At 36.8% G+C, this 21,183-nt stretch overlaps 1 protein-coding gene across 1 annotated transcript; it reads left to right on the top strand.

Moving 5' to 3' along the window:
* The first annotated feature begins 1,455 nt into the window (after nt 1–1,455).
* LOC145765332 (fibrinogen C domain-containing protein 1-B-like) lies at nt 1,456–11,463 on the top strand. Its single transcript, XM_082577136.1, has 6 exons — nt 1,456–1,740; nt 2,152–2,255; nt 2,902–2,998; nt 9,415–9,511; nt 10,025–10,171; nt 11,286–11,463. Exons 1-6 carry the CDS (start codon nt 1,476–1,478, stop codon nt 11,428–11,430), a joined length of 855 nt encoding a protein of 284 aa, XP_082433262.1. The 5' UTR covers nt 1,456–1,475; the 3' UTR covers nt 11,431–11,463.
* Nucleotides 11,464–21,183: the final 9,720 nt, after the last annotated feature.

Raw genomic sequence — 21,183 nt, 5'->3', positions numbered from 1 at the left:
CACTGGATTGATTTGGGAGGATACGCACGTTCATGTCCCGTATAGCGTAGGATCACTCTTATCTTAATCTGCCAAAGGTTTGCTAAAAACAAATAAGCGTTTTAGGTTTGATACCGTACTATAAAGTTACCTCAAAAGTATATTAAACAACTTTGTTTGGTTGACATTTGAGGCAGTTTAGGGCTGACCTTTCCAGGCTATCCACGCTGTGTTAGCACTTGTGACGTTTGAGGCTTAAATTTACTATAACTTTGATAAACGAATTGCTTGATATCTAAAAAAATACTTTCAATATAATGCAGTCCTGTATATACCAGTAAGGAAAGATTTGTAGCATTTCATGTCAGTTCTAAGGTCGGTTTCTTCTTGCCGTTGTGTTGCAAATATTACATATTACAAACATACATCATGCAAAGGTGTAATGGATTAAGATAAAGAAATAATAGAAAGTGCTCTGCTAAACTGACAAGCCAAATTTACCGTCGAGCGTTCGCCATGCAAGTGCAATTTCATCACTACATCATTCTTATTGAAGCAAAAAAAAATTTAAATTTATACACACAGCGTTTGGAAAATAAAAGAATTCTTGCTTGTACGGAAATCATTCTAGTCAATAGTTCTATAAAGTTAAGAACATTTATTTATTAATGCGATAGTTTGTACTCTTCTCCGCGCTGACGCAGTTTTTTTTTTTTTTGTATTTTGGACACAACATTGCATTGGCTGACTTAAGATTAGACATTTCTTTAATTGAGGTCATCATTGCGTTTCTTTAAACCGGAAATCATCAATATTTGTTAGTACAACCAGTAACACGTTAGTACAACACGTACAACCAGTGGCATGTGGTGACCAGTGGCGGCTCGTCCCAATAGGCTGAATGGATGCAGTCTACTCTCGTAAAATTGGTGAATGTAAATGCAATGTAAAACAATTTGCAGCCTATCCGTTTAAAATAACCACGAACCGGAACTGGTGGTGACAATTTTTGGGTGTTCACACTTTTTAAAAAGTTTCAAACACATGCTTCATTTGCGTAGTGACTCTTTATATTGTAGCATATTAGTTTATTTTGATATGATCTGAACAGCAATTGAGCAAACTGCAAACAAAGTGAGTGTTTAAGCCTGCTGAAATAAAGTGCACACCTAAATTTTCGTATTCCACTGCATATACAGTTCAACAGTTACTTCCGTCACAGCATTCATCACTTCGGGTGGCATGCTAGATATGTTTACATCATGCTATTCGTTATACATTATATGCAGATGACAATAAAAACGCCTTCAGAAACTTTCAACTCAAGAATCTTATGACAAAACTGCACTTTTTTGTATTGCACACGGCCTCAATACGCTACGTAGTTTCCACATTTAAAACCTTTATAAGAAGACACACATAAAATTAATAGTTAGTTCATGTGTTACAGAAAACAACAAGAACAGAAGAGAAAGAGTAGCCTATAGAAGAGAATCATGAAATTGCTTTTGGTATCAGTTTTATTGATTTGTTTTTTACAATTGACAAAGTCACAAGAATGTCGTCAAGTGACCGTTTGTGATCAAGATCAAGCAACATCACAAAAAGGCGACAAAGGAGAGGTTGGAGCTCCCGGGAAGGCGGGACCTGTTGGAATGAAGGGAGCAAAGGGAGAAGTTGGAGGAATTGGCGAGAAAGGAATCCAAGGAGAATCTTGTGCTCTGGGATCGTTTGAATCAGAAATGCGACGAAAACTCTCAAGTAAGTGTAAAATCTAAGTACATAAAAATACATTTCATAAGTTTGCAACTGTGTCTTGGCAAAACAGTTTCTATGACGCTGGAACTTGTCTCTCATACCTTAAGCTACGTCTACTCTACGTAAAGTTTTAAATAAGAAGCATGAACCCGGATTGTTTGTCAATTGTTTGTCAAAACTGAACTGTTTGTCAAAGTTTGTGAACTAAGAAGCCTCACTTCAAGAAAATGAATGCATGTTATTGTAAAAAAAATTGTATCAACAAGTTGCTTGCATTTATGGCAACATAAGTCTAGAGTAGGGGCGTAGTAGTGGAATACGTCCTTTCAAATTCAACAATCAATAAGGAAGTCTGTTACATGGGTCGTTATAAACGTATTTTGTCCTACCTTATCTTTGTAATTGTATTGTTAGACTTGGAAACCGTTCTCACTCCAGCATCTTGCCTGACGTCATCAGTGTATGGAAGGCAAACTTTGCGTTCGGGCGAAGAAGCATTCTGTGACAACGGCTGGACGGTAAAAAGCAATTTTAGTTAGTTGGCTACAAATTAATTTACGTTTGAACTAACTATTTTGTCTTTTATTCTTTGCATAGTATTACCACCAAGCTAAGCAAAAAAAATGGAACTTCGAAAAATAACGTTGAATTACTGTAGAATGGTAATCAAACAAGTTTGCTAGCTAGCCATAATTTGCAGATTTAGCCTACTATTATTATTGAATGTTGCAAGCTTCTAAAATTGGTTAAACTCATTCTTATACTGTTTTCGGCTGCATAGCAAACATACATCATTTGTCGTCTGTTTAGCCTAGTGGTGAGAGCCCTGGTAGCCTACACTCCCTACAGCACTCGAAAGAGCCTGAAAGTGGACATCAAGACTGGCTTCCTGGCCTAACCGTCCACTTAAACTAAATCTTCAGCCTCCAGGCGAAACCCTAGATGCGACAAAAAATCATTATGCTGTGCATACAAGTTTGAAATCGATGATAAGTCACCGAACTCGAACTTACAAAATAGGAAAATTGAACAACTAGGAATTGCAAATTTATCACAAAGCTACGTGTAATAAGTTATCGACTTACACCAGCGCAGCCAGAAAGCTGATGTTTCATTGTAGATATTTTTATACAATCTGATTTTGATTAATGTTTGACTTGACAGATGTTTCAACGAAATTTTGACGACGTTGGAGATTTTACTGGTGGTTGGCAAGAATATAAATCGGGATTTGGTAATCTGGATGAAAATTTTTGGTTAGGTAAATTGTAGCCTTATGTAGGCTTGGCTTCTAAATGCAAATTCATAAGAATAATTCGCTGATCACGGATGTCAGATTTGTTTGGTGTTCACGGTGACAGCTGTGAATTTTAATTTTTTATTTGGCAAAACATGAAATTTTTAAGTATCAGTTAAATTGATAATTTTATCGGCACATTCATTTGGTAAGTTTGCGGTTGACATTTAATTAAGTTGTGTAATGTACTAATGTTGCACAGATTTCGACAACTACAACATGACTCCGACACTAAGCCGATTGAACTTATAATTGTAATAACGTAATCAGTGCTTCCACTTTTACAAAGCTAGATTACCACTTGTATTACCACATTTGTCCTCAGATTACAACATTTTTCATTGTGATTTTCTTCCTGATTTCAACCGTATTTTGACTTGGTTTTGCATTAATGAAGTGGCTATTTTTACCCACTTGTTGCCATGGTTACAATGAGGTGTTGCCAAAATGAATGAATTGTTCAAGAAATGTCCGCAGTATTTGAATATTAAGGTGACCCAAAGTAGGCTACCATGCCGAAACTTTTTCAACGTAAGCAAATTGAATGAGAGGGCTGTTGTTGCTTTTCTTCAACTAAACGACTGAACTGTGGTTGAGTTTTTGACAATGCAACACGTATGTCATCTTCAACGTCCAGGCGATTTCGATGTTTAGTTTTTATTGTAACAAGAGCTGAGAATTGAATGAGGCTGTTCACCAGGCATTAAATTAAATAATATGATTCAACATTTGAACAGCATATCTTCTTCAATTCAATTCACAACAGAACATGAAAAAAACAACTCCATATCATTTTTAGACGCCTTAGTTATTCGTCACAATACCACAAACACGTTGACCACTACAATTTTCAAAAAACACACACACACTGACAGATATTTAAATTTTAATTCACACCATCCAAAACATCAAAAACTTACTGTAGCTAAAACTGTGTATGGCAGCATTGACACACATGTCGCAGATCCGCATGAACGTTCACGACACAACAAAGCATTACACTTTATTTTAATGCATACGGAACAGTTTATTCTCGATGGCTTAAGCTTGACACATTTGCGTTTAACCCTTTAATGCACATTAAAGTTGGGGGATGATTTTTTGCATAAATCTTACATTTTTAAGGTCCATTGAGGTTACTTAAAGGGATTTATTTTATTTTTTTTATGAAACAGGTGTAATCGTTGAAATATGACGTGGTACCTAGAGGTACCACGGTGCTTCAAAGGTAAATTTTTATCTTCAATTTATATTTTGAGTTTTTCTTAGTCTCGTGTAGAAACGAATAGAATGAAGCACAATTGCAGTGGTTTCGTTTGTACTGAGCACAAGAATGTTGCCAATTAGGCATGAAAATTGAAAACATGCAAATTAGGTTGTCAAAAATCGATTACTATAGACAAAAATGTGCAATGACAAGCAACTGCTGCTACTTAGCAACTTGAAATATCGCAGTTGAATAGCAAACTTGACAAAGCACGTTCAAATGTAAAAATACTAGGATGCGTGTTACTAATGCAGAAAAGCGACATAGAATACACAAGTTCATTACAACTGCTGGTGGAAAGCTTGGAAGCAGTTGCGTCCATTCACGTAACACAAATAAATTCCACATTCTAGACACATGTTGTTCGTGCGGCCGTTGCGACAATGCTTGCAACGTTGCTTATTTTTCTCCCCTTTCTGCATAGTATGCTTGACAGGGCCATTTGAGGTCTTGTTGTATTTGACCTTTCTTTGAGTAAGAATAGCACTGTCTGGAAATGCTCGTTTTCTGTTGGAATAGTACCCAATCAAAGTTCTAGCAACAACCCTTCTAAATGTCTTCAAATTAAGTTGATCACTGCTGTCGTTTTGCAACTTGGTGTAAACAATGAAAGCATTGTTTACAGCAATGTCTAACAGATCAAATACCACGCGAAGGTAGTATTTGATTTTTGAGCGGTGGTCAAATTGGTAGGTCACTTTTTTCTGATTCATAATGTCTACACCTCCCATATACTCATTGTATCTTTTCCGAACAGCAGGACAAGAGATGGCAACTCTGTCACTAGAACCTTTCTTCTTGTGGTTGGCGACATGCAAAGGCTGGGCAAACAAAAAGTTAGACAATAAAAACACACCTTTGTTATCCATCCATTTTACAAAATTGACACTTCCACTAGAAAAACAAGCAATGTCTCCCTTTGTCATTTCTTTGTCGGTAGGAACCAAGGTTTTGGGCAGGTTTTTACGATTTACTCGTACAGTGCCTGCACTGTATATTTTTCGTTTCAACAACTCCTGTTGAAGAGCTGGTGAATTAAAAAAGTTGTCTATATAGACTTGACAACCAAGATCCCGGATTTTTTCAGTGAGCTGCAAGACAACTCCTTCACCCAGACCATGTTCAACTTGTCCTTTCTTTTTGCCAGTGTACAAGTCAAATTCATACAGATATCCTGATTTTGAATCGCACCGACACCACATTTTGAAGCCCCATTTTATAGGCTTTCCTTTCACATATTGGCGTAAAATGTTGTGCCCTTTAAATTTAATCATGTGCTCATCGATTGCTTGATGCTCACTTGGTGATAGGGCTGCTAAAAAGGAACGATTAAAGTGATCTAAAACAGGCCTTAGCTTATAAGCTCTGTCATGTTTGGGGTCATCACGACTTGTCATAAATTGATTATCATTGAAGTGAAGATACGCACGAAGCTCTTCAAATCTTCTCAGTGGCATTATGTTTGCAATATAGGGAACAGCAAGGTCAGCATCGCTACACCAATAGTCTCGCAAACAGGAATGAACATGGTAACCCATGACTATGTGCATTCCAAAGAACGCTTTCATTTCTTCCAAGCCTACAGAAAGAACATGGCCTTTCTGCTGACTATACAACATAGTCTGAGGGATTACAATTTCTGTCAGAAACTGTTCAAAACTTGCGATTGAGTCAAAAATTTCATATGGAGTTGAATTATTACTCATCCCATTGCCAAGAACTTGTCCATATTCATAATTAGATAATAGGTCGTCATCATCTTTGGAGAGGCCAGCTGCCTCGTTCAGAGGTACTTTTTTCCAGAGAAATATATTTTCCTTTGATGTAGTTGCCACATCTTCTGTTGTTGCATCATCCTCTAATTGTGGTGCATCTGGTGGGTCAATAATAACTTCAATCGGCTCGTCTATACAACCAGTGCTTTCAACTTGTGCGACATCATTTTCCAAAAATTCTAAATCTTCTTCATCGAGAACAAGACCATCTTCGTTGTCGCTTTCATCACAAAACAGTATTCTGTCTATTTCTGCCTCTTTCAAATAGAACACTTTACTTTGTGACGACATCATACAATGTAATAGAAAATATATGTCGCCTACTATTATGCAAATACAAACGGTAAATAGCCTACAACAAAACAAGTAATAATTATGAATTTTGTTTTGCTCTCTTGACTGTGGCATAACAAATCCCTCAAAAAATATATCCTGAGTCCAATTTAAGTTCTGATTTTCATCCTAAAATAATTTCCTAAGACTGAAAAGAACGCTTAATTTACCATAAACAACAATAATAACACTCTTTATGTAAACAAATACTTTCTAGTTACATTATAAAACAATTACTAAAAAATATAACAGCCATTCACTTGATCAACCACAACACGGCCATTACTACCCTTGAGGTACAGTGGTACCTATAGGTACCAAGCAAAAAAAAACCTTCTCACTGCTGACCATGTCACAAAAAACGTTTTTGTAAGTTAGAAATGTCATCTCGATACCCTTGCAAGATGCTTAGTTCAATTTTAGTAAACAAACACACTCAAACCTTTTCACAGCACAGCCTGAACGCCTGTTGCTTCAACTTGCCAAAAAAGAAAAAGTTTAAACACCGGTATCTAGCGAACACGTGCTCAGAGTTTCCAAACTTTTATTTAACTTTAAAGTGCGTACTTTAGGCTAGATTTAAAACTTTGAACTGACTTGATAGGTAAAATACTGCTTGCGCAAGAGCAAAATTAACTTGTGGTACCTATATGTACCAGTGTACTTAAAAGGGTAGAGAGAAATGAAAGTAAAAAGATCGCTTTTCTTTCTTTTTTTCCAAAATTCATCAAGGTAATCACGGACCCCCAAGTGCTTTCTCACGGACCCCCAAGAGGTCCGCGAACCCCAGGTTGGGAACCACTGGGTTAAGGTAAGGGTTACACTTAGAAATAGGGTTACGGTTTTGATCTTTACCCAAAACTAAAAAAAAATTCCAAAATACGAGTTTTTGTTTTTAACAGCTTTAAACTTTTCTCAAAATAAGGTAGAATTCCTTATCTAGCAACGCTATTATTTGGCTAAATTTACACTATGTAGTGACACTGACAGTACCGGTAAAAAACTTTATAGCCTCGACTAGTAGGTCTTAAACTACCGGTACTCAGTTTATTAACAGTACCGGTTATTAACAGTTATTAAAACGTCCGAAATAAGTAAGCAAAGTACTGTATTTGACACCGCAGCTAGAATCTGAAAGACATCTTGACTATGGTCACCCTACGTTCAAAATTAAAAGTCAGGACGCATTCCAAAATCAAACAGAAAAACAGCCGAACATGCTATTCTAAGTAGCTTTTTGCATATCTGTTCGATTCTGGAAGACAACAGTTTAAATCCTCTTATTTATTGATAGTATTTTATGTCAAATTTTCAAAATTAATAATTTCCACACAAAATTTCCATATTACCACTACATTACCACAAATTTTTCATTACCACATTTTTACAACAAGCATGATGAAATTTCCACAATTGTGGTAATTTCCACCAAAGTGGAAGCGCTGAACGTAATAAACGTAAGAAACTGGCGCAACACTGTCAAGGAAGCCTATTTAAAGGCGACCAATTATGACGTCATGAAAAGCGCGTAAAGCAAAATGCGAGACACTGGTAGAAGTGGTAAGGGCAAATTCCCACACAAAATTAAGAGTGCAACGGCGGGGTTCCAATACATTACAGGTGCTGTTTAATTGTTTCAGTGATGAATTGATGACGCCTAAAATCCGAAATTGTGGGACGTGCAAAATAACTCTAGATTTTGAGGATAATTTTACCACTGGGAAAATTCAAACAAAAATAAAGTTTTATTAACAGAACCTGCCACACCTAGCGACTAGCGTTAATTATGCACACAAGTCTAACTAAGTAATAATAAACGGTGCTTTAGTCTACTCTACAGCATGTGCCACACAGCAAAAAGTAGTTTGCACACCGTCTCCACTTTCATACAAACTATTTCAAAACTAGTTATTTTGCCCCCAGCGCCTGAGAACCAAAGTTAACCAATCAGAACGCCTACTGTTAGTATTTGTAGTTGATGCAAGATGTTTACATATCTACATTACAGTAGTTACAATAGGATGAAGCAATAATTGTTTGTTTTGCTTGATTGAGAGAACACAATTGTGTAGGCTACTCTCGTGGATAAACATCACTACTTTACTGACGTAGAAGACCTTTCATGCAGTAGCGTAGCTAGGAATTTTGAAAGGGGGGGGGGGGGTTGACGACCCAGCGGCGGGGGATCTGGGGGGCCTACCCCAGAAATTTTTGAAAAATTACTTTAAATTTAGTGCATTCTGAGAGCATTTTCAACAAAAATGTGGGTATGAATATTCCTGTAAAATGGTGCTGTCCGGTGGCATAGCAAAATGATAAGATCATGTTTTCTTCGGAATTTTTCGGAAATAAAGCTAAGTCTCTGTGTTTTCTTGTTACTAATTCCTAGCTGAGATGTTTGAATGTTTGGTATTGGCAAAACTCGCTCTTTTAATGCAGTTTTGTTTAAAATTAGGCAATTTTTTTAGACTGAAAGCATCATTCTCAAGCATAAAGAGGCTGAAAGCATCATTCTCAATATCGTGACGTCACACACGTGCCAAAGGGGGGGTTGTAACCCCCAAAACCCCCTCCTTGGCTACGCCACTGCTTTCATGTGTTGCTATTTTCACGTCAGTGCGGAAATTTTTGACAAGACCGATTTTAGTTCGTCTAGAATTTCTTAACTTCACAGTTCTGAAAATTTGATTACATTTTTCGGAAGCCTCACAAGGTTTTTGTATCTTGCATGAAAAACACAAAACACTTGTTTAGTTAGTTATCAAAATATTTGTAATTTGTGTTGGTGGAAGTAGAATGCTCTTACAGAATAGAATAAAATAAGACTACAAGATTTTATTATATGTTTTTAAGCTAAGAGTATACGATTTTTTTTAATCAAACAGTTTAGATACTAATTCGATAAGTGAGCTACACTAGAAACGCACTTGCAATTTTTAATCCAATAGAACATCTTAATCTACAAGTCAAACAATTTTCTATGAACTTTTCAATTTACTAACCAGGCCTCGACAATATTTACAACCTGACAAGAGATCGAGGTTGTAAACTTCGTGTGGACGTTTGGGACTCCGACAATGACCATAAATTTGCCATCTACAGGTAACATGGAGAGTTACATCTATTTTTTTTTTTTTTCAAATCTATATAAGTCTATTCATATGTTTGTTTTGTAAAATTAGTTCTCACAACATTGACAAACATTAGTTTTTAAAATTAAATCAAAATTTGTACAATTGTTTTTGCATGAAAGCACTTTGAGGTTTACCAAAGCACTGGTGACGGTGGTAGGCCTATGGGCTTCTGAGCTTCTGAGCTTCACCTTTGGTTTACTGGTTGTTTGCTTAAACTCAGCCTACTTTGCAATCTTTTCCACCAGTGCTCTACTTTTTCCTAAAGATAGTTCTTGATTTCCACTTCTACATTTATTGAAGCGAATTGCATCTCTTGCATTCTACTGCACCGATTCTTTTGCACAAGCTTATACTGTATATACCTTTTGTTTTGTAACCTACAAGCTCCTTGCTTGGTTGTACCAAATTGCTGTGCTTTATCGTCGTTATCGATTGTATGCAAACCAAAGTACATTACAATGGGGTTCTGTATTCTCTTTAGTGACTTCAGCATTGAGGATGAAAGCGACAACTACAGGTTACATGTGAGAGGATACAGCGGCACAGCTGGTGATGGAATGAATGGGCATCCATCCGCCGATGGAATTCACAATAATAGAGAATTTGCCACCAGAGAAAGCAGTGGAAGGTAACCAGTTAATGCTTTTCTCAACGCTTCACTCAAGCATCTCTCCAACACAGTTGGAGCAAATATAACTACTTCACAATGACGTAATCAACACTTGCGACTTTGCTGGTGAGAATGATTGCATTCGGTTTGTTTGGGTGCTACTTTTTGAATTGAACTTGAGAAATCATACTCTATCTTTAAAACTCTATGTAGTTTTAATCGGCATTCACAATGATGGGGTATTTGCCACTTGAGAAAACAACAGAAAGCAACGTAGGCTATTAAAATCTACCCTGGCGTTATTGGGGCCTTAGCTTTTGTTCTGCTGTACAGCTTATGTCCATTATCTTTGTAGCAGCCTAGGCTGTGATGTACTTGTTATACCTAAAGCAGTCCGAAATTAAATGTTTCACATATAATCTTTATTTGGTAGATTAGGGTTCAAGTTTGCGCATACAGTGAAAACGATAAAAATAGGATATAGCCTATATTTTTTCTTTGTCACAACTTCAGCTAAAGTTCCTAGCTCAGCTCTAGGGTGTGCGCTTGAGCAACACATTTTAAGGACAGCAGCTCTCCATTCAGCGGCATCTACACTCTACAGTGAATAGAATAATGCGCAGACAACAACACTTCGGTACTAATCGAAAACTGCATACTTGCCAATCACAATAACCGACCGGACCTAAATCTGTGGTTCACAGTTTTTGTAAATCTATTTGTTTAGTTTGAAACATCAGCTGGTCATGTGACCAACGGAATCTATTCTACCAATTGCAAAATCAGAGTTATTCAATTGAGTGTCATAAAGTGGAAGTGGACTAAAGCCACGAGTGTTGAAGTGGAACTTTTTACTGTAGCATTTTTACAATTTTTTTTTTTTAAATGAAAAACAAGCTAATTAGAAAATTTTGGGTATTTCACGGTTAGGCTGTGTACGGTAAGGATACCTATTCCATTGCTTTGATGATTAGTATCATCGTCTGCATTGCCGAATGGTGAAAGCTTTTTTGCATGCTCAAAAAGAGTTCTGTTCCATAACTAATTTTTGCAACACATGTGCTGACAAGCTTGGCAATAAAATTACATCTTATTATCGCTAAGCGATTACGTTTCTTTTTTTTACTTTCAGTGGGGGACGATGTGCAGCTGCCTATAGAAACGTTGGGTGGTGGTATGGAAATTGTGTGGACTCTAACCTCAATACTGTAACTTCTCAGCGACATTGGCGTAGCACCGTGCGACAACGTGCAACAATGAAGCTTCGTTGTGATTGATTGGTTTTGTATATTCGTGGGACGTTATTACAACCCAATTTTATAAAAAAAAAGTGTCACAAACGTTCTTGATTTTTGCCACCAGAGAAAGCAGTGGAAGGAAGCTAGATAAAATTTGTCGCAAGGTTTTTTTCCAAGCATCTTTATAATCAGGAATAAGGTAGCCTACAGCTGTAGCAAATAAAGCACTTCCCAATCGCGTGATCAACATCGTGTTCTATTGTTCATCAGAAGAAGATTTTATTTAGTTTCTCAACCCTTTATTCAACCATCTCTCCAACACAGTTGGAGCAAATATAACTACTTCACAATGACGTAATCAACACTTGCGACTTTGCAGGTGAGAATGATTGCACTCGGTTTATTTGGGCGCTACCTTTTGAATTGAACTTGAGAAATCATATTCTATCTTTAAAACTTTATGTAGTCTTAATTGCCATTCACAATGATGGGGTATTTGCCACTGAAGAAAACAACAGAAAGCAACGTAGGTTACTAAAATCTACCCTGGTGTTATTGGGGCCTATTAGCTTTTGTTCTACTGTAGGCTACAGCTTATGACCCTTATGTCCATTGTCTTTGTAGCAGCCTAGGCTGTGATGTACTTGTTAGGTACCTAAAGCAGTCCGAAATTAAACGCTTTGCATATAATCCTTATTTGGTAGATCGGGGTTCAAGTAAGCGCTTATAGTGAAAACGATAAAAATGGGAAATATAGCCTATATTTTTTCTTCATCACGACTTCAGCTAAAGTTCCTAGCTCAGCTCTGGGGTGTGCGCTTGAGCAACACATTTCAAGGACAGCTGCTCTCCATTCAGCGGCACCTAATGGATGGAATAATGCGCAGACAACAACACTTCAACAATCGAAAACTGCATACCGGTACTTGCCAATCTCGATAACCGGCCGGACCTACAGTATATCTGTGGCTCACAATTTTCGTAAATCTAATTGCTTAGCTTGAAACATGAGCTGGTCATGTGACCAACGGAAGTTCTTCTACCATCTGCAAAATCAGTGTTATCTAATTGAGTGCCATAAAGTGGAAGTGGACTAAAGCCACGAGTGTTGAAGTGGGACTTTTTACTGTAGCATTTTTACAATTTTTTTTTCCAAAATGAAAAACAAACTAATTAGAAAACTTTGGGTATTTCACGGTTAGGCTGTTTACGGTAACAATACTATATTACTTTGATGATTAGTATCATCGTCTGCATTGCCGAATGGTGAAAGCTTTTTTGCATGTTTAAAAAGAGTTCTGTTACATAACCAATTTTTGCAACACATGTGCTGACATGCATGGCAATAAAATTACATCTTTTGGCACTCATTCTGAAACTAAATCTTTGACCAATTGACATAAGATTTCGTAGGATGAGTCTTGATATCGCTAAGCGATTACGTTTCCTTTTTTTTACTTTCAGTGGGGGACGATGTGCAGCTGCCTATAGAAACGTTGGCTGGTGGTATGGAAATTGTGTGGACTCTAACCCCAATGCTGTTACCTCTCAGCGATTTTGGCATAACACCGTGCAACAACGTGCAACGATGAAGCTACGTTGTGATTGATTGGTTCTGTATATTCGTAGGACGTTACAACCAATTTTATAAAAAAAAATGTCACAAACGTAAAATACGATGTTTTTCTTTATCATGTATATAAACCAGTATACTGTATACCCAAATGTATGTCAGATCACGAATGTGGTATACAACTGAGAAAGGGTGTAGGCTATAGCATACGAAAGGTAGACAGATCACCTTTGGGCTTCCAATAATATTAAAATTGTATTGCTCGTTTCGTTCGCTCAAGCATATTCATTGACCGCACTTTTCAGAAACTTTAAAGGCTAAAAGAAAAAAAATAACACAAAATCACATTTTTTCCACATCGGGAGGCCCTTCCAAGGGGGGGCCCGGGACGCGAAAATTTTTTTCCCACCAGATTTCTGTCTCATTTACATATTTTGGTAAAAGTTTGTATTAAAACCGTGTGAATGCAACATTTTCTCGTTGGTTCAGTGGTTTCATCCTCTGCCTGCTGATCGGGAGAACAGGGGTTCGACGCCCATCGTAGTCAAACTTTTTTTTTCTTTAAATTAATTTTTGCGGTGCGCAAGAGCTTTTCAAAAAAATAGGGTTAGGGAAAGCTTATATTTTATTATCATTGCACAATTTCATTGGTAAATAGTTATCTCGCAATCTGAATCAACCAATCTCTCAAAACACTTTCGGAAAATCTTACTTTTAGAGTGACTAGAATCAATGAGACAAAAATCTCGTGGGAAAAAAAATTTCGCGCCCGGGACACCTGCACTCTCTGCCCCCCCCCCCCCTAAATCCGGACCTGTCCGTATCCTACTATAGCCTTGTAAAGGAAATCGCGAATACTTAGGAAAAGAGATACAAAATTTCAATAAAAGACAATAACCTACAGCACTGTGAAAAAAACTAGGTTATGTACAAACTTCATTAAAAACTGAAAGTGATAAAAATCTTTCTGTCATAACTCCAACTTTTACATATTCGCATTAAAGTAAAAGCATTACCGTGCTACAAAATACGCAAACAAGCCTCCAACACAAGATAAATGTGTCAAAGTTGCCTTCCAGACTTACTGTTAGAGTTAGTCGGTTTGGTTTTTAGGAATTCTTTTTTTCACATTGTAAATTTTCTCTTAAAAATGTTTGCCTCATAAATCTCTGGTGCCTCTCAAAATTTATGTTTTTACTGTTTTTTTTTATATTGCTCGTATATTATCACAAGCGAAGATCTAGAATCCGATGTTCAAATGATTCAAAATCTTTTTGAATACTGCCAATGTGAAATGACGTGTCTTGGTTTTTTGTCTTTGTTTAATTAGTTGTAGTGCCCTGCAGTGGCGTAGCCAAGGGGGGAGTTGGGGGTTACAACCCCCCCTCTTTGGCACGCGTGTGACGTTACGATATTGAGAATGACGCTTTCAGTCTAAAAAAATGCCTAATTTTAAACAAAACTGCATTGAAAGAGCGAGTTTTGCCAATACCAAACATTCAAACATCTCAGCTAGGAATTAGCAACAAGAAAACAGAGACTTAGCTTTATTTCCGAAAAATGCCGAAGAAAACATGATCTTATCCTATTGCTATGCCACCGGACAGCACCATTTTACAGGAATATTCATACCCACATTTTTGTTGAAAATGCTCTCAGAATGCACCAAATTCATAGTAATTTTTCAAAATGTTCTGGGGTAAGCCCCCCAGGCCCTCCGCCGCTGGGTGGTCAAAAACCCCTCTCCCTTCCAAACTTCCTGGCTACGCTACTGGTGCCCTGGTTGTAGTGCCCAGCACAAAACTAGTTCAATTATTTTTTACATAACATAACGAGCCACCTAATGCTAGTTTTCATTTTTGGATTTTTTTTTTCTAAGCCGCCCCGATTCTAAACGGAATTGAAATTTTCCATTTGTGAGGTAAATAAATTTCTTGAAAAATTATAAAATGTATTTCACAAGAAAAAAAGTTGAAAAAGCACTGATATATGCATAACCTTTTATGCTTTTCTGCTTAGGCCTGCAAGTAAGATCTCCAACCAAGAGTGCGATTTGCAATCAAGCGATGTTTTAACCTGCATAAACTAAGGAAGCACATTAATGAAATACGACAGAATAACACATTTTTGCTGCAAAGTCCAGCATTGCGATAGCTTACCATAAAAGTACGGCTCAACAGAAAAGTTTAAACTGACATCATGCGAAATATAGCCTATGTAACAAAATACCTTAAAATACGTAGGCTAGTGCTTTATTGTCTACACCTTGAATTACAAAGCTTTGGCTTAAAACTGAATTCAAACGTTTAAAACTATTCCTTAAGTAACAGGTGCAGTAGGCTTTAAAATAAATTTATTTCAATACCGGTATTTTATTTTTGACAACGTCTTGAGCGACGTTCGTTAATTTGTGGAAAGTGATGTTAGAACGGAGAAGCACTATAGTGTAGAATTCTTTTTACGCTTTCCAATTTTGTGCAGTATGATGAGTTTTTTTTTAATTTACGAAAAAATAGCATGTGGCTATTTTTCAGGTTTTAAAGAATTTCTGATAAAATTGTTTTCACCCTTATTAATTTTCTACTGGGTAACAGAATATACGTGCACTTATATGCCGTTGGTTGGGCTAATGAGCGAAGAGAGCTAGAAATTTTCCCAAAACAGACAATTTGCTTTTTTTCTCAGTTTTTTTGGAAGTCAAGTATCCCAATGGCTTCCCTGGACCTGCTACTAAGTAAATAAAATCTCTACAACTGTGACCAGTGAGAGATTTGTAAATACTGCGCGGTGTATGCAACTTTCCTTTCCAGAACTAGTTGCAACGTTCATCTGATGAAAGTAAAAGCAAAGACATACAAGTAGACTTATGGCTTCACCAACGTTTCGCGCACCATCACAATCGGCATCCTCAGAACGAATAACATACAAAATAAAATTTACTGTACAAAGTTATATACTGCAGTGCGGTTGAAGACAAAAGAAAAAAAAATAAAGCATGCATTATTTTGAATTTGAACCGAAAGATGTGAGAGCGATTACTTAATAATGTGTGTTTCATTTTTTCTCTTGCCTTCAACCGCACTGCAGCATATATATTTGTAAATTTTGTTTTGTATGTTATTCGCTCTTAGGTTGTGCATTGTGATGGTGCACGAAACGTCAGTGAAGCGATAAGTCTACTTGTTTGTCTTTGCTTTTACTTTCATCAGATGAACGTTGCAAATAGTGCTAGAAACGATAATTTTCCTGATAAATACCCAAACTTTTCAGTAGGCTGTTCAGTATGCAACTTTGGTAAAGATATCATCAGCTATCGATTACTATACAATAACTACCACATTCAGCAATAGAACTTCGGCATTCAACATTTCAACTTTGCAAATTTCTGTTACAAAATCAGAAGATCAGATCAGCAGCGTTCCAGCTTCCATTGGCACGTTCTAATGTCTAGCTGTTTCATCATACCTATCAGCAAGGATATGAATAAAGTATATATTTTTTCACAATTTGCTTACTGATAAAAGCATTTTTTTTCAAGTGTGGTTATTTTTTCTGACAAGGGCACAGTGCTGCAACGAAAACGTTTAGGTTTGTTTTCTTTTGTTATGCCTTGACTAAAGTTATTCAACTTATTGATTGCTTCGCTGTGGATCTGTTTTTGGTACGGCATAATTAATTTTATTTAACTATTTCTGGAAACTTCCTTGGTTTCATATGATAATTAATTTTTGAACAAAATCTGATGTGATTTTGTGATGCTTTTTAGTGACTTCAGCATCGAAGATGAAAGCGACAACTACAGGTTACATGTGAGAGGATACAGCGGCACAGCTGGTGATGGAATGAATGGACATGCAACCGCCGATGGCAGTCACAATAGTAGAGAGTTTGTCACTAGGGAAAGCAGTGGAAGGTAGCTAGATAAAATTTGTCGCAAGATTTTTTTCCAAACATCTTTGTAATCAAGAATAACAGCTGTAGCAAATAAAGCACTTCACAATCAGGTGATCAACATCGTGTTCTATTGCTCATCAGGAGAAGATGATTTTATTTAGTTTATTTTAAATCATCTGTCATTCTTATCTGTAGATCAAGATTTAAGAATTTACATAGAACGATCTTCAAAACCTTTCAGCACAAACCCATAAGTGTTAATTGGTCGCATAGATGCAAACATCAACAATGTTCTAAAAGCTTTTGGCTTGTGGTTATGCTTTCATGTTCATTTAAGATAATGTCATAATGAAAGCATCTTGTTGCTGACAAACATTGTTTCATGGGTATTTTAATATTGTTTCTATCTCTATACATTACACAATATAATTTAGTCATTTGACTTTCAAAGTTTCTTCTTGACTAACATTTTTAGTTCCTACTTTTTATAAAAAAATATATCAAGAGTAGGGTATACGGGATGTAAAATGTTGAAAATGATAAAGTAGTAAACATTTGATTCTTATTCTTACAAATTTTTGGTGGCAAAGCATTTCCATAATTTATTTTTCTAGCTTTCGGTTTATTTTTCAGAGGCGGACGATGTTCGTCCCAATACAGCAATGTTGGATGGTGGTATGGAAACTGTGCAGACTCTAATCTCAATAGTCCAACTTATCAGCGATATTGGCGAAGCACATTATTTCAACGTGCCACAATGAAGTTTCGATGTGACTGATATTTTCATCGGGGATGGTTGCGTTGTCACACAACCATTCAAGAAAACAATGTAAAAAGGAAAACGGTTGCTGTCTGGAAAGAGCTGACAAAGTACTTTTTGGCATAACGTGTGGTTGCGAAAATTTTTCTTGCATTTACCAATGAATTTCAATAAACTACTTTTCTTCCCACTACCGGTATCATAGCTATGAGAGCAAAGAATGACAAGGTCTTTTTTCAATTTTCAAGTATGACGTTACAATAATTGATTATACTTGATTGACTGTGGGAACACTTATCTCCGGACTGAGAATGCTTCCTAAGGGTTTAATCCTGGCGGTTTCGCACATTTCAGCAGACGCTTTGAACCACTGACGCAGACCCGGTCACAGAGTTTGACAGAATAAAGTTTTTTGATTGTTGAAGTTGTGGCTCCTGAAGTTGTTGAAGTTCCTGTTACTGACAAATAAAACATTGATTGATTGATTGATTGATTGAAGTGCTGTTATCTATAAATGTTTTCCTCCCCTAGGCACAGCTGAATAGAGAGTTGACCTTGAACGCATTCACTGCATGTGGATTGCAATAACCATTACGCAAAAAAAATAAGAGCATTTTCATTTTGCTTCAAAGTGTTACGCACTAGGGCTAGGCTATTAGATTGGGCTTTGCGTCAAGTCTCGTTAGTTCTCATTGTCCGAATGCAAAAGAAGAGATACAATTACAACTACATAGGCTGTGCATATTTTTTTTTTATCTTACAGCGGTTTCCAAACTGGGCGACGTAGCGTCCTATCTGGTGCTCCTAGTAAATGTTTAAAAACAAGCATATATGGGTTGCTTAAGATTACTGCTTCTGCGTTAATAAAATCCTTCTAACTAAATTCTGATTTTCAAGATTTGGCTTTTACAAAGTATTTAAAGCCATATTGTATTATTTTTCTTGCAAAAATCTTACAATGACACGACTCTTCAGCAGTTGATGTGTTTTTATCTTTAATTGGAAAAGTAACATTTTTAGTTTTGTTTATGACACACTTTTTTGCTGAGCGTTTTTGTAAAACTTCATTGAATCGTTAAAACCAAACTTATGATTTTCGTAGCCAAACCAGTCCTAACTATCTGCGCCATATTGCAGCTTGAGTTCCAAAACACAAATTGCCAGTTTTGGGCCAAAATAGGTAACGGTTCATGGTCTTTCATTGTACAAAGTAGGTTGTTATTCATACAATATCCTTACATGTTTTTACACCACATCAATGCAAACACAAACTTAGCTTTTCTCATTACAAATTTTTTCTTGAAATATTTTAATGCCAAGTAACTTTTAAATTAAATTTTAAATTCTTGCCAACTAACTAACTTAAGCCTATAGTTTTCAACTTGTAGGCAGTGTTGGGCGCGATAACTCATTTTTCAGTTAAGCGATAACGATAATCGATAAACGAAAAATGCCTAAAGCGATAAAAATAAACGATAAATCAAAAAAAAGTTAAGCGATAACGATAAATTATCGCCGATAATCTCCGATAACGATAATTTTTTTTTTTCTTGATTAGCGCTGCCCCATCCCATGCAGCACGAACTGTTTTCATCAACATGCCGAAAAATCGAACATAATATACTGTAAAGGGACAAAACTTTTTGTAAGTTATGCATAAATAGAATCGCAATAGAGGCAGTGGGTATCGAATCTTCAACCTCTTGATCCAGAATCAAATCACTGAGGTAACCGCCGTGCTTATAATTTTACCTTCAGATACCAGTTGGATGCTTTTATTTATTGAGTTACACTGCCGCTTACGTGCAGTAGGCAAAATAATTAAATCAAATGAAAATACCATAAAAAATTCCAAACTTTGTATTTTGCTTTCTGCTTAAAGGGCTGTTTAGTGTTTACAGCAAAGTCAGCAATAATTGAAAAAATTCCCAAAAACGCAAAATTCTTGAAAATTTATCAGTAATCTTAAGCGTTATTGGTAGTAAAAATGTGCATAAGGGAGAGTGTCCAACAGTGCCCCGGTTGCCTACAGTGCCGCTCCCATCGTTTTTCGCAATCCGTGACAAATTATTCACTCCACCGTGCATTACCATGGTCACGTCGTTCGTAGAAGCTGCTGAAACTAAGTTAGGCAGAAATAAGTCATTGCTTGTTGTTGGTAGAGATGAAAGTTTGTTTCAGGTGGTAAAAAGTAAATTTTCAGAACTTTGTAACTTTTTTTGTTACAGTTTTTACGGTGGCTTCAGGGATGCTTCACAAGTTTTTCATGCTTGGTCAGTCACTAAACTAGGTTTCAGTAATAACGTAAGCAATGGAAACAACTATTCGAAAATGACCCATCATACACTGAAATGAAGATCCCACCATCAGAGTCCCTTCCCCCAGGAGCAAACGCTCCTTGGGCAAAGTGGAAAACATTAAATCGACTCCGAACCGGTGTTGGACGCACTAAGTCTGCAATGGTGGAGTGGGGCTACGACACGGGCCCTGTTGCATGTATCTGTGGCACCGAGCCCCAAGCAGTGGACCACCTTCTTGTTTGCCCTCGGCTTGCCACTCGGTGCAGTAGGTGGCACCTGTCAGAGTATAACTCTGTTGCTGAAGAATGTGTCAATCTGTGGTGTATCAACGAACTTTAGAAGACTCGATGGAAGAAGAAGTAATAACGTTTCAGATCGTAGGCCTCGATAAAAAAAAACTGACGCCATTTTATCTTGTAGGCCCGCGGTTCCAACAGTGCCCCACCCTAAGGTCTCCTACAGTGCCCCGGTGGAGCACTGTTGGAATCCATAAGATTTTATTAATCAATGCACAGTGCCAAAGTGATTATCAACATTTTATGTTATATCAACAATGTTATAGGTGTTGGGGGTTTTTGGTAAGTTATGTTTCGTTAAGTTATGTTAATATTATTTTTGGTTAAGTTATGTTAAGTTAAGTTTCGGCTGTGGAAGAAGCTTCCAGTGCCTGAACTACAAGTAGGCCTATTGTTTAGTAATTTTGTCTGTCAAATTTAGTTATTTTGCTCTATAAACCAAGCCATTTCTTGTGAACCACATGCCAATATAGGCCTACTAAAGTGTGTTGTGTCTGTATCTTGTGTTAATCACACCTTCCATGTAGGCCAAATCAATGATGTCTTTAATTTCCTGCATTGCATGTTCTTTCACTGATTGACTGTTGAATAAACACCTTCCTTGTCATTGCAATTGGTAGTTAAGTCATAACACCAAAGCTTTTAAAAAAATAATTATAGCTCTAATTAAATCAACTTGGGCTGTTCTGTAAACTACAGCTCAGTGTGTTCGTATGGTTCCTTGGAACTTATTCGCTATCTTTTCGTTTAGGCACAGTCACCACGACGGCTAGACAGCGTATCCAACAGTGCCCATATATAGATACCATATAGCTAGATACCATATCTAGCTAGATACCATATCCAACAGTGCCCCACTTTGACAGGTGATTTTTAAGGCCTGATTATGAAATTTGTGTAAAACTTTTAAACTTGTTTTTATGTGGAAATACTAAAGAACAAGAGGAATTTCATAATGGAAAAAATAAA

The sequence above is a fragment of the Aplidium turbinatum genome, chromosome 2, assembly GCF_918807975.1.
Source record: "Aplidium turbinatum chromosome 2, kaAplTurb1.1, whole genome shotgun sequence".
Lineage (NCBI taxonomy): Eukaryota > Metazoa > Chordata > Ascidiacea > Aplousobranchia > Polyclinidae > Aplidium > Aplidium turbinatum.
Note: the sequence above shows the minus strand (reverse complement) of the source record. Positions and strands in the feature narration are given on the sequence as shown.